At 42.1% G+C, this 14274-nt stretch overlaps 1 protein-coding gene across 2 annotated transcripts in view; it reads left to right on the top strand.

The window, feature by feature from the left end:
• Positions 1–14274, top strand: part of EIF2AK4 (eukaryotic translation initiation factor 2 alpha kinase 4) — a 113264-nt gene that overhangs the window by 59270 nt on the left and 39720 nt on the right. For both annotated transcript variants that reach the window (XM_021940415.2, XM_021940416.2), the window contains exons 14-19: positions 1812–1895; positions 3647–3769; positions 6204–6308; positions 8105–8159; positions 8708–8787; positions 13075–13176. In XM_021940415.2, the coding sequence (XP_021796107.1) occupies positions 1812–1895; positions 3647–3769; positions 6204–6308; positions 8105–8159; positions 8708–8787; positions 13075–13176 (549 nt within the window). The remainder of the gene's footprint in view (positions 1–1811; positions 1896–3646; positions 3770–6203; positions 6309–8104; positions 8160–8707; positions 8788–13074; positions 13177–14274) is intronic.

Genomic DNA, 14274 nt, shown 5'->3' with positions numbered 1-14274 from the left:
TTTTTTTTTTGAGACGGAGTCTCGCTCTGCTGCCCAGGCTGGAGTGCAGTGGCCGGATCTCAGCTCACTGCAAGCTCCACCTCCCGGGTTTACGCCATTCTCCTGCCTCAGTCTCCCGAGTAGCTGGGACTACAGGCGCCCACCACCTCGCCCGGCTAGTTTTTGTATTTTTCAGTAGAGACGGGGTTTCCCCCTGTTAGCCAGGATGGTCTCGATCTCCTGACCTCGTGATCCACCCGTCTCGGCCTCCCAAAGTGCTGGGATTACAGGCTTGAGCCACCGCGCCTGACCGATGCCTCCTATTCTTTTTGCTTAGGATTGTCTTGGCTATATGAACTCTTTTTTGGTTCCATATGAAATTTAAAGTAGCTTCTTCTAATTCTGTGAAGAAAGTCAATGGTAGTTTGATGGGAGTAGTATTGAATCTGTAAATTACTTTGGGCCGTATGGCCATTTTCACGATATTGATTCTTCCTATCCATGAGCATGGAATGTTTTTCCATTTGTTTGTGTCCTCTTTTATTTCCTTGAGCAGTGGTTTGTAGTTCTCCTTGAAGAGGTCCTTCACATCCCTTGTAAGTTGGATTCCTAGGTGTTTTATTCTCTTTATAGCAATTGTGAATGGGAGTTCACTCATGATTTGGCTCTCTGTTTGTCTGTTCTTGGTGTATAGGAATGCTTGTGATTTTGCACATTGATTTTGTATCCTGAGACTTTGCTGAAGTTGCTTATCAGCTTAAGGAGATTTTGGGCTGAGACGATGGGGTTTTCTAAATATGCAATTAAGTCATGTGCAAACAGAGATAATTTGACTTCCTCTTTTCCTAATTGAATGCCCTTTATTTCTTTCTCTTGCCTGATTGCCCTGGCCAGAACTTCCAACACTATGTTCAATAGGAGTGGTGAGAGAGTGCATCCCTGTCTTGTGCCGGTTTTCAAAGGGAGTGCTTCCAGCTTTTGCCCATTTGGTATGATACTGGCTGTGGGTTTGTCATAAATGGCTCCTATTTTGAGATAGTTTCCATCAATACCTAGTTTATTGAGTGTTTTTAGCATGAAGGGGTGTTGAATTTTATCGAAGGCCTTTTCTGCATCTATTGAGATAATCATGTGGTTTTTGTCTTTGCTTCTGTTTATATGCTGGATTACATTTATTGATTTGCTTATGTTGAACCAGCCTTGCATCCCGGGGATGAAGCCAACTTGATCATGATGGATAAGCTTTTTCATGTGCTGCTTGATTCGGTTTGCCAGTATTTTATTGAGGATTTTTGCATTGATGTTCATCAGGGATATTGGCCTGCAATTTTCTTTTGTTGTTGTGTCTCTGACAGGTTTTGGTATTCGGACGATACTGGCCTCATAAAAAGAGTTAGGGAGGATTCCCTCTTTTTCTATTACTTGGAATAGTTTTAGAAGGAATGGTACCGGCTTCTCTAACTACCATCAGAGAATACTATAAACACCTCTACACAAATAAACTAGAAAATCTAGAAGAAATGTATAAATTCCTGGATATGTGTACCCTCCCAAGACTAAACTAGGAAGAAGTTGAATGCCTGAATAGGCCAATAACAAGTTCTGAAGTTGAGGCAGTAATTAATAGCCTACCAACCCAAAACAGACCAGGATTCACAGCCAGATGCTTTGAGCTTCTAAGGACAGTGGTTATATTCTGCTCACTGACTTCTCCCTAAGGCAACAGGGTGGCCCCTGTGTTGGGGGTGGGCACAAATACTTGACGATGATGATGATGATTGTGCTTAATTTTGGCTTCCATTTTGAGTTATTGTGTGTTCCTTTTGGGTTAGGATGAAGACTGCAGTGAAAAGAATGGCTGCCATGAAAGTGAGCCATCAGTGACGACCGAGGCTGTACACTACCTCTACATCCAGGTGAGGTCGTGGTGTGACACAGCAACACTCAGTAGTGGCTGATGGCCCTGTTTCAGGGTATTGGAACAAGATAATGGACAGAGGAGGGCTTACTGCCACTACCAAAGATTAATTGGCCGAGAGGATTACCATGTGGAGGCCCTTTTCCCCAGCCTGGAATTCCTGCTTTCCTGCAGCTTGTCAGGAGGTGCCATAGGGTGGCTCTGGGCTCAGGCTGTGTACGTTCACATCCTGGATCCACCTGTTAGGACTGCGTGAACTCGGGCAAGGTTCTTCAGTATCTTGTGCCTCAGTTTCCCCATCTATAAATTACATAATAGTAACTCTTATACACTAATAAAGAATAAATAACATGTGAAGTACTTAGAACCATATCTGAGTTCCATAAATGCTAGACTGCATGGCCACAGAAACTCCACTTTGCCTAACCAACTGAATCTGGACAAGTAAGATATGATGCACACATGCCTGTACATGCAAAAGTAACACCAATGTGACTTTAGGCGAAGTGGCTTGTCCTGGAACCTCTGGAGACCAGCGCACAGGCAAGCCAGTTCCAATGGAGCATGACTAAGAAGCCTGGGCTTTGGCCTGCCTACCTGCCAGAGCAGCAGTATCCTAAACAAGGGTGGGCTCTGCTAGTAGAGGAGTGGCCATAAAACAAAGAAGTCTTTCCTCTGCCCCAAGTGAACAAGACTGTGGGTCAATGTTAGTATTTCAGTCATAACTGCCAGCAGGCAGATCTTTAAATGTGAGCTACAGAACTGTGCGGAAAAAGGAACCCTCAGACAAGTTACAGCATTTTGAATGAGATGAGTTAAGTATTTGCTTTCCTGGAGTTGGAGCTGGTTTTAGGTATTCTATAACATAAATATATTTGAGGTACCATTTACACAGTTAATAAAGCATTGGTCCCCCAAACTACTATTTATTCTCTATTTTATTCCATTACCTTCTACACAATTAGAATGAAATAGAAGTACACAAAGGAGTTGCATCTGACATGCATCAAGATCACAGTGTGGGCATCAGAGGAGGCCTTGTGAGGCCCGGAGGGTGAGCCAGAGTTTACTGACAGTTATTCCGAAGATGATAGAGCAAAAGCTAATCTTTCTCTTTTTAAAAACAATAAAACCTTTCTTCATGAGAAATCTCAACTCTGGCACTAGTTGAAGCATATAGGCTAGTTTCATAAATCAGATGGTGCATGTCGATTGAAGATTTAAATCATGTTGCACTGTTTTCTGATATATGAATACACTCAAGAAGGGGTGAGACAGAGCCCCTGTCTCACTGTTCCAAGAAGACTCGAATGTTTCAGTATTTACAATATTTTTGCTCTAAACTTGAAGGTCGTCTTTAATGTAAGAAAAGCTAATGACATCATTAGATTAACTAACTCTCCTTGTAAATTTGGGTTTGGAAGCCATCTTGTAAAATTTTACTACATTCTCAGTTTTTTTATATTAATTGTGATAAATATTTTAAACAAGTCATATTTTAAATAAGCAATAATATAAAAAATTAAAAATGATTATGTTGGAGTGCTAAGATTATGCATATTTACCCCCAAGGTATTTTTTTAATACTGTTGGTTTCTTTTTCAGTGTAAAAAACCAAGTCTTTCCCATAACTGTTTAAAACCCATGGTACAAGTTTTAAAATGGAGGATTATGTAAATTGAAGTTATACTCCTTAACTTAAACCTGTCGCGTAATCAGATTCTCCTGTTTGTCCTTGTCTGTACATAGATGGAGTACTGTGAGAAGAGCACTTTACGGGACACCATTGACCAGGGACTGTATCAAGACACCATCAGACTCTGGAGACTTTTTCGAGAGATTCTGGATGGATTAGCTTATATCCATGAGAAAGTAAACTTTACAACATTTCATATCTGAAGACTTATGTTTACAAAAATTTATGACTGCATAAAAATATCAAATGTTCAGTTTCAGAAAAACTGAAATAGAGGGAAAGCTAATAGAACAAAGTGTCAAAGACAATAAAATATTACAAAGTATCAGAGTATAACATTAAAAAATGTTAAGAAAACTTTAAAGGTTAGGACAGGGATCAGCAAACTGTGGCCCACAGGCCAAATCTAAGCCTGTTCTTGTAAGGCCTGTGAGCTAATAATGGCTCCTACATTTTTAAATGGTTGTAAAAAATTAAAAGGACATTTCATGACACATAAAAATTACATGAAATTCAAATTCCAATGCTCCCAAGGTTATTGGAACATAGCTATGCTCGTTTGTTTACATATTGCCTATGGTGGTTTTTTTTCCATAACAGCAGATTTGAGTAGTTGCAACAGGGGCTGTAAAGCCTGAAGTATTTACTCTCTGGCCCTTTACAGAAAAAAATGTGTTAATCTCTGGGAGAGGAGAAAATATTTGAACATGTAGGGAATGTGAGGATGATTCCTTGAGTGCTTTAGAATTAGGGCCAGGTGTGGTGGCTCATGCCTGTAATCCCAGCACTTTGGGAGGTCGAGGTGGGTGGATCACTTGAGGTCAGGAATTCAAGACCAGACTGGTCAACATGGTGAAACCCCATCTCTACTAAAAATACAAAAATTAGCTGAGTGTGGTGGTGCGCACTTGTAATCCCAGCTGTTTGGGAGGCTGAGGCAGGAGAATCGTTTGAACCTGGGAGGTGGAGGTTGCAGTGAGCTGAGATTGTACCATTGCGCTCCAGCCTAGGTGACAGTAAGAGACTTCGTCTCAAAAAAGAGAAAAAAGGAATTAAGCAAGGATGTGATTAATATTTGCCAAGTTATCTGATTCTAACAGAATTAGTGTCGCCCTTCATAGGAACATGGAGAAACCAGAAAGTCATCTAGCAAGAAGAGAAATGAGACTTTCTGAGTAAAGTAGCTTGTCACATGTCTAAAATGTCATTTTAAAGCTAGAAATTGCCATTGTAATGTAAATGCTAATGGGCCTAGCTTCAGGATGAAACACTGCTTACATTTTTAAAATGGAATTGTCTAATGCATTAACCAATATAAATTCATCATTTTTTTCCTTTGCCTCAAATTTCTTTAACCTTAAAATGTTTATACTGTACCATATTTATACTGAGAAGCAAGGGCTGTAATTTGTAGTTTATAAATGATTTGGTAGAAGCAGAATTTGCAAGGTTAGAAATGAAAATGAGTTCTGATGAGGGCCATTTAAGCTGTATTATTGTGATTTTATCCTGGGATGCTAGAACAGTGCCCCCTGGGCTTGCTTCCACTCCATCCAGTTTGCTCAGTATTGGCTAACCATTTGCTGGCATCTAACACTGTGCCATACCTAGAAATACAAGGAGGCACAAGTGTGTGACCCATGCTCGCGAGGGACTTCCTGCTTCTAGAGGGAGCCAGAATTTGCCTTCATGTAATGGTAAAAGAGATCATTATTTTCTATATTATAATGCATGAAACAATACACATTACAAGCCATTAGGGAAATGAGAAAGCAGTCTTATGTAAACAAGTAATTATTGCACAGCTACTGTGTGTGCTGGGGATGCCAAGTTGAACTGTTAGAATTACTGTAGAAGACTTACGAATGAGTTGGCACTTGCAAATGTTGGTACAGTGCAAATGCATGGAAAAAAGCAAGAGTATCCTATGAAGGAGAGATGATACAAAGAAAGGAATAGAAGAAGAAATAAAAATGGTGTGTCTTGGGCCGGGCGCGGTGGCTCAAGCCTGTAATCCCAGCACTTTGGGAGGCCGAGGCGGGTGGATCACGAGGTCAGGAGATCGAGACCATCCTGGCTAACATAGTGAAACCCCGTCTCTACTAAAAATACAAAAAAATAGCCGGGCGAGGTGGCAGGCGCCTGTAGTCCCAGCTACTCGGAGGCTGAGGCGGGAGAATGGCGTGAACCCAGGAGGCGGAGCTTGCAGTGAGCCGAGATCGCGCCACTGCACTCCAGCCTGGGCGACACAGCGAGACTCCGTCTCAAAAAAAAAAAAAAAAAAAAAAAAAAATGGTGTGTCTCTCTGACCAGAGCAGAGGTTTTGTGATGTAGCAGGGGTAAAGGTAACTTGGTGAACCCAGTGGAAGGGGCCTTAGATGCCACAGGGAACCATTTAGAATTCACCTGGTCAGGATACCACCAGGTAGAACTAGGAGATGGTAAAGAGGTCATAGAACAGTCAGGAGACATTGCAGAGGCCAGACAGCCTGGACCTGTGGGAGAACACCTCATACGATTTTCATCACTAGGTTGGCCTTTTAAATTAGGAAGTAGGTATAACTTTATGCATGGGAAACCATTGTTTATTTCTTCACTCTCTTTCAACAGGGAATGATTCACCGGGATTTGAAGCCTGTCAACATTTTTTTGGATTCTGATGACCATGTGAAAATAGGTGATTTTGGTTTGGCGACAGACCATCTAGCCTTTTCTGTAAGTATTTTACAAATTAGACTGTACCTAAAAACAGACTCAGATGCCTTGATAATCCTGAAAGTGTTAGCAGATAGAATAGTGCATTCACAGAACCATGCTGTCTAATCCTCAGGAGATTATACAAACCTGAAGGGGCATGCTGCAAATGATCTTGTAGGCTTTGAAATTGTGAGTATATTTTTTTGAGTGCATTCCACTTGAGGGACACAAAATTATTGGCTTGGGAACAATATTGTGGTCAAAGGCATACAGTACTTTATGAAATCATTTGGTATTTTCGTCTACCATGCCTGGCCCTGGACTAGATTTATACCTCAGAGGCTTTTGTTGGTTTGGGGAAATGAGGCTCAAAAACATAAAACACCAGGAGAGCATACGGTTGTGAGGATCAAGAAAGGCTGGATAACGTCAGTAGCATTTCAGATGTCCTTAAATGGTGGGTGGGAGTCCAAAAGGTGGAGGTTGAGGGCAGGGCCTGGTGACACCAGGATGGGGATTCCAGAGAGAAAGCACAGCCTAAGCAGAGGCCCCAGGGTAAGCGGACTTGGCTGTCGGAAGACTAGCATACTGTCTGACTGGCCAAAACTGTGAGGTGCAGGGGAGAGTGAGAGGATGTAGGGCAGTTGAGGAGTCATTGGAAGATTGGGCAGTCTTGTAGGTGGTAGGCCTTGAATGCCGGGGGAGGAATTTTACTTCACATTATAAACCCAACTTATTAGGCACCAAGATCTGTAGGAAATGCAGTTAATTCCAAGGGTGATCAGGAAAGGAAAGTAGGATTTGTGTTAATGGTCAGAACAACCATTGGGGCCAAGTTAGAAGGTGAGACTAGGAGTAGAAAGGGAGGAGAGGGAAGGCGGACAGTAAGGACACGGCCCCGATCATGCTCCCCATGGAGCATATGGGAGAGTGCTGAGACCAAGCACAGGCCAGATGGTGGGAATCTTGATCCCCAAACTAAAGAATTTAACTTGATGTCTGGAAGGCTGTAGCATAGTGAGATAGGTAAGAGCTCAGGCTCTGGAGTCTCACCGACGTGGAATAGAATCCTATCTCTGCCACTGCTTTGTAGCATGATCTTGGACAACTAATTAACTTCTCAATACCTCATCTGTAAAGTGTGCCTAATACTAGTGCCTAGCTCAAAAAGTTATCAGCAAGATAAATAAGAATGCAGGTAAAGCACCTAGAACAGTGCCCAGCACTAAGAATGTTGAAGCCGGTGTTACTGATGGTGATGGCTTATAATGGGAAGCACCTATTACAAATGCAGACATAACAATAGTGACTTAGGGATTGACAACACTGTGGCACATAGTGGAGCGAGGTGAGGCTACCTGGGAGGTGTTAGCCATGAGCGAGGGTGGAACACATTTGCTGAGCAGCCTCTAGGAAAGAAGAGTAAAAATTGATGCAGAGAAAGTAACAGCAGTGAGGAAGTTGAAAGATGAATTTGTTGTTTTTAATACACTCTTACTCTTCTTAGAAAATAGATTCTGTTTTTGGCATTTGCAACATGAAAATAAATTGGTTTCTCTAAGTGTTTGCATATCCCTGTCCTAAAGAAAGAGTTGTATAGTGATTGCCCCCCTCCCTCTTGATTTCATTGGGTTTTCTGAGAGCCTTGCATTGGTGGGTTGAGTAAACTAGAAAAAAAATTAAACCTCAAAGCATTATTATATTATTTTGATTTCCATGTAATATTTCCTCAGTCTTCATTTAGAAACGGACAAGCCATTCTCATGGAATAATATCATATTTTGATTGGATATTTGACTTACTTATGTTTTTAGGCTGACAGCAAACAAGACGATCAGACAGGAGACTTGATTAAGTCAGACCCTTCAGGTAAACCCAGAAGACTATATATTTCATCCATGTGTTAAAGACCCCAGAATTTCTTAACCTGAAACCTGCTTTTTACTTGTAAAGGTTTTATTCTACAGCAGATTTTAATTGTTCCTTACGTTAACAAAATTATGGAAATGCTTTAATTTTTTTTCCTTTTCAATTTATTAATTGTTCTTTGAACTTTAAGAAATTAGAGCTTCAGTGAGTAGAATAATTGGCTCCCAGGGGTAGACAGTTTTATTTTGTCTAACCTCCGTTGGTAATGTGAGGTTACCTCATAACCTGATCCATCTGTAGTCTTCTTACCTGGCACTGTCCCTCCTCTGCAATAGCAAAGACATCCTTGTGTAGAACAGAGTGTGTGGCCATACGTGACTTATGGTTATTCATTTGGTACAATGCATGCTGCTGCTTCCTGTGAGTGGCGTGGACAGTTAACAGATCATGCCTCACTTTTAAGAAACCTTCTTTGTTTGTTTGTTTTAGTTTGTGTCATCTGTAAGTCCTATTATTGGGAAGTTTTCCCTCTGTTTTCCTCCACACAGGTCACTTAACTGGGATGGTTGGCACTGCTCTCTATGTAAGCCCAGAGGTCCAAGGAAGCACCAAATCTGCATACAACCAGGTAAGCGGTTTTGTGGGGAAAAGGAACCTCAAAATTAAGGTAATAGGACATCTAGATCACAGCATTTGGGGTTTAGTCTCAGCTAAAATAGTCAGGACATCCACTTGTTCACACTCCAGGAAGGACTTATGGTCCCAAGGATAGTGGCTGAAACTGGCACTGCTGCTGCCAGGAGCTTACAGTCCATCCATCCATCCATCCATCCGTCCACCCATCCATCCATCCATCCATCCATCCATCCATCCATTCATCCATCCATCTACTCACCCATTCACCCGTCCATCCACCCATCCATCCACCCATCCATCTACCCATCCATCCATCCATCCATCCATCCATCCATCCATCCATCCATCCAAAGAATGTGAGAACTAACCCCTATCTTGGGCAAGGTGCCAGGAACAGATGTGGCTCCAGCCCTCAGGGAGCTTGTACACTGGTGGATGAAACAGACAGCAAATAAGTAAAAAATGAAAGATATAATCACAAATTGTGGTGAGGGCTAGGAAGAAAAGAAATGGAGCTGAGTGACAAAGAGAACAGATTAACCAAAGAAGATCTCTTGAGAGGATGGCGTTTAGGATAAAGGATGAGAAAGGACAAGCCACACAGAGTTGGGGGCTGACACATGCCAGGGAGATGGTGAGAAGCAGAGGAAAGTGCACACATAAAGAGGAAGCTCTGGGTGAGAGAGAGCTTGGTACATTTAAGACAGTCAAAAGGAAGGCTAGTGTGGCCACAGTGTGGCAAGCAACAGGGGAGAGAGGCATGCAGTGAAGCTTGAAAAGAAGGCAGGGAAAGATCACACAGGGCCAGGTTGGCCTGGATAAGGAGTGTGCATTTAATTTGAAGTACACAGGGAGCCAATGAAGAATCTTGAGCAGGAGAGTTCACTCTGGCTGCTGCGAGGAGGCTCTGCAGAAAGTCCAGGGAGGGCAGTTGGCAGCTGGAACTGGACTCCTAGCAGTAGAAATGGAGAGAAGTGTGCTGATTTAGGAAGGGAATTGAGAGATTTCCCCAATGGAATGGATGTTGGGTGAGAACGAGGAAGGGAAAAAGTCCAGGGCTGAGGTTTCTTCCTGGAGCACCTGGGTGAAGAGTGGTTGACTGAAGTGAAGAAACCTAGGGAAAGACATAAGGGGAAGGAGGAGAAGATGACAGAAAAATTCAGTTTGAGGCATGTTAGTTTGAAATATCTGATAAGAAATCCAATTAGAGATGTCAAGTAGACTGTTAGAGACCCAACACTTGAGTTCAGAGGAATGGTGAGAATCAGAAGTATAAATTTGAAATCAGCACACAGATAGGATTTAAAGCTATGAGACTGGATGAGATCACTTAGGGCAAGAGTGTAAAGCTAAACTTTAAAAACACTTTAGGTGCCAGGCATGGTGGTTCATGCCTGTAATCCCAGGACTTTGAGAGGCTGAGGCGGGAGGATTGCCTGAGCTCAGGAGTTCAAAACCAGCCTGGGTAACATAGTAGAGACCTCATCTCTACTAAATATCAAAAAAATTAGCCTGGCCTGGTGGCACATGTCTGTAGTCCCAGCTCCTCAGGAGGCTGAGGTGGGAGGACTGCTTGAGGCCAGGAGATTGAGGCTGCAGTGAGCTATGATCATGCCAGTGCACTCCAGCCTGGGCAGTGGAGCAAGACCCTGTCTGAATCAATCATCTATGTATAAAAGAAAATACATTAGGAAAGCAATTTGCATCAAAGCAAATGCTCAGGCTTGCAGTGGAGATTCAAGCCTGGGTTTTGGTTCTGACAGGGAGCACTGGACAACAACATAAAGTTGAAACAGACCTCTAAGTACCTGGTGAGGGTAAGGGTTAGAGTATCGGGAGATGGGTTGCACACACTGTGAGTGTGGGCAGACACCTTTAGCGTCTTTTATTTCTTTTTTTTTTTGAGATGGAGTCTCGCTTTTTTCACCCAGGCTGTAGTGCAATGGTAGAATATCAGCTCACTGCAAACTCCGCCTCCCAGGTTCAAGCGATTCTCCTGCCTCAGCCTCCCGAGTAGCTGGGATTACAGACCGCCGGTCACCACACCTGGCTAATTTTTGTATGTTTAGTAGAGACGGGGTTTCACCACGTTGGCCAGGCTGGTCTCGAACTCCTGACCTCAGGTGATCCACCTGCCTCGGCCTCCCAAAGTCCTGGGATTCCAGGCATGAGCCACCGCACCTGGCCATACATACATATTTTTTAAAAAACCGAAGCGGGTGCTTCTTAGACATCAGTAGTAAATATCCCTGAGTGGTGGGATCATCAAATTGCTGTTTTATTCTTGGTGCTTTTGTTCTATGCTTTCTGTAGCCAACGTGTATAGGAAATGCCACAGCGAATGTTTTTAAGACATCAGAGGTCGAGAGTATTTCTTGAAAATTGCTTCCATTGTCCTGAAAGCGGCTCTGCACCTCTGTGCCCCTGACCATGTGCAGTCTTTTCCTCGGCAGCCGTGCCATGCTTGGCTTCCTCAGACGCACTCCCTTCCCAGCGCCATCTTCTCCTTCATAGCACCCTACTTAAATTTCCTCTGCACTGACTTGCCTTTTTGCTTCTTTTTTCTTTTTATTATAGATACTTTTTTTGTTTTTGTCAATTATTTAATAGTTATCTTGATTATTTATATCCTTCTAGTTTTTTGACTTTACTGTTTTTTTCTCTAGCTTTTTGTTTTATTTTTACTTATTTGGTATTTTTTTCCTAGCTTATGGAGGTATGATTGACAAACCTTGTCTATATTTAGGGTGTACAATGTGATGTTTTGATGTATGTATACATTGTGAAATGATTACCACAACGAAGCTGACTAACATTCCCATCATTCCCATCACCTCACCTGGTTTCCATTTTTTATCTGTGGTAAGAACACTTGAGAGCTACTTTCTTAGCAAACCTCAAGAATACAATGCATTATTATTAATTGTAGTCACCATGCTGTGCTTTAGATCTCCAGAATGTATTCATTTTTGATAACTGAAAATGTGTGCCCTTTGACCAGCATCTCCCCTTGACCCCCAGTCCCCAGCCCCTGGTAGCCACCACTGTGTTCTCTGTTACTGTGGGTTTGACTTTTATTTAGATTCCGCATACCAGTGAGATCATACGGTATTTGCCTTTCTGTGTCTAGCTTATTTCACCTAATATAATGTCCTCCAGGTTCATCCATGTTGTCACAAATGGCAAAGTTCTCTTCTTTTTGAAGGCCATATGACCTTGTAGTCAGGAACTGGCCTTTTCTATCAGCTGCGGATTTTGGTCTGTGTTTCACTTTTAAGATGATTAGCCAAGATGCGAAACAAAGCAAATTTTTTTCTTTCTTTTTTTTTTTTTTTCTTTTAGGACAGAGTCTCACTCTGTCACCCAGGCTGGAGTGCAGTGGCGCGATCTCGGCTCACTGCTAGCTCTGCTTCCCCGGTTCACGCCATTCTCCTGCCTCGGCCTCTCAAGTAGCTGAGACTACAGGCGCCTGCCACCACACCTGGCTAATTTTTTGTCTTTTTTAGTAGAGACGGGGGTTTCACCGTGTTAAGATGGTCTCGATCTCGTGACCTCATGACCCACCTGCGTCAGCCTCCCAAAGTGCTGGGATTACAGGCGTGAGCCACTGCACCTGGCCCAAAACAAAACAAATTCTTATAATCAATCTCAGTTGTCCTTGCTCTTCAGCCATTATTTCCAGTTTTCAATCAGTGGTTTTCTGTTGTCTGTGGATACAACTAAACCAATTACTATTAATTTTCTAGGAAGGCCAGCCATGGTGGCTCGTGCCTGTAATCCCAGCACTTTAGGAGGCCAGCGTGGGTGAATCACTTGAGTCCAGGAGTTGGAGACCAGCCTGGGCAACAGTCTCTACAAAAAATACACACAAAAAAATTAGCTGGGCATGGTGGTGCACACCTGTAGTCCCAGCTACTTGCGAGGCTGAGGTGGAAGGATTGCTTGAGCCCAGGAGGCAGAGGTTGCAGTAAGCCAAGATTGCACCACTGCGCTTCAGCCTGGGTGACAGAGTGAGACCCTGCCTCAAAAAAGAAAAAAAATTTCTGTGAAAATGTTTAAAGACATCATGCGAAATATTTTGTCATCATCTAAATACAAAATATATCATTTAGCCTTTATAACCATAATTTTTTGAGAACAAATCTTCACATTTTTCCAGTGGGACCTGTTTTGTACTCATACAAACTTTATTTCAGCTAACAATGCTTATCCTATAATTCCCTGGTAAATTATGCTTTCATGTCAAGGCTCTCTAAATGCAAATATTTTTCCCTCTCAGAAAGTGGATCTCTTCAGCCTGGGAATTATCTTCTTTGAGATGTCCTATCACCCCATGGTCACGGCTTCAGAAAGGATCTTCGTTCTCAACCAACTCAGAGATGTATGTATCAGGTGTCTCAGTCCCTACATTTTCAGTAACCCGAATCTTAGCACAGAGATCAGAATTCAAAGCAGGATATTTCTCTGGTATTTATAATATAGAAAAGGCTGTCCTACTGTAATTTTAATGACTCATGTATTCAGATATGCAAGACTAACCAGTTTTCCCATTTTTAGTGAAACATTTTTCTGGGCAAAGGAAGTCACCTCAGTTAAGTTATTGAAATAGCAGTTTTGGGAGCCAAATATCAGCGTGTAGGAGGATCTTACTGGTCTCCCTACTGTGTTTCTACAGCGAGGTTAATAGAACCCCACCTCCAGTGATGAAAAACTTGCCCCAGTTTTGTTTGTTTTTGGAAATCTTACCTGGAGAAATTGCTAGGTTATAGTTGCTTTTTAAAAAATTATTCTGAGATTTACTCTTGATTTTAAAACAAAGGAAGAAGCCACAAAATTGGATTTGATATTAATACGGTTATAACAAGGGAGTAGATTGTAAGAATAATGGGTATTTAGTTCTAGAAGTGAAAGATGCCTGTTGAGTGGACCAGGTGTAGTAATGTCTAAAGAAAACTACGGAGACCAGAAGTCAAAATGAGTCTGAAAAAAAATATCTGCCCCTTGAAATGTTTTTCCCAATGAAATTTCCATTTGTGTTCTTGGGATTAATCCTTGCCTCTTTTTCTGCCTGAACTAAAAAAGGACCCACATTACACGTGCGAGATCAGAGGTGCCCATGAGCAAACGCATTAAGATGAAAGTGAGGAATGAGGTTTGGGTGAGGGTAATTTAAATTCACATATTTATGAGCAAGACATCTGGAGAGTCGCCTTCTTTCTTACTGAGCAGAGTGAAGCAGGAATATCTATTAAGTTAATTCATAAACATAGTAACTAGAATGCAGTAAGAATACTCCTGTATTCCACTGAAAGAATACTTCTCTGGATAGTCTTGAAAACAATTAAATTATTTTACTGTCAGTACAGCGTGGACAGCTGTGCGCGTAAAGTATAGGACTAAGTGATTACTATTGCCTTGCCTTGATTGGAATACTCTTAGATGATTGTGTCCTTAATGAAGTGCCTTTCTTTAGTCTAAA

Source organism: Papio anubis, chromosome 7 (assembly GCF_008728515.1).
Source record: "Papio anubis isolate 15944 chromosome 7, Panubis1.0, whole genome shotgun sequence".
Classification (NCBI taxonomy): Eukaryota; Metazoa; Chordata; class Mammalia; order Primates; family Cercopithecidae; genus Papio; species Papio anubis.
Note: the sequence above shows the minus strand (reverse complement) of the source record. Positions and strands in the feature narration are given on the sequence as shown.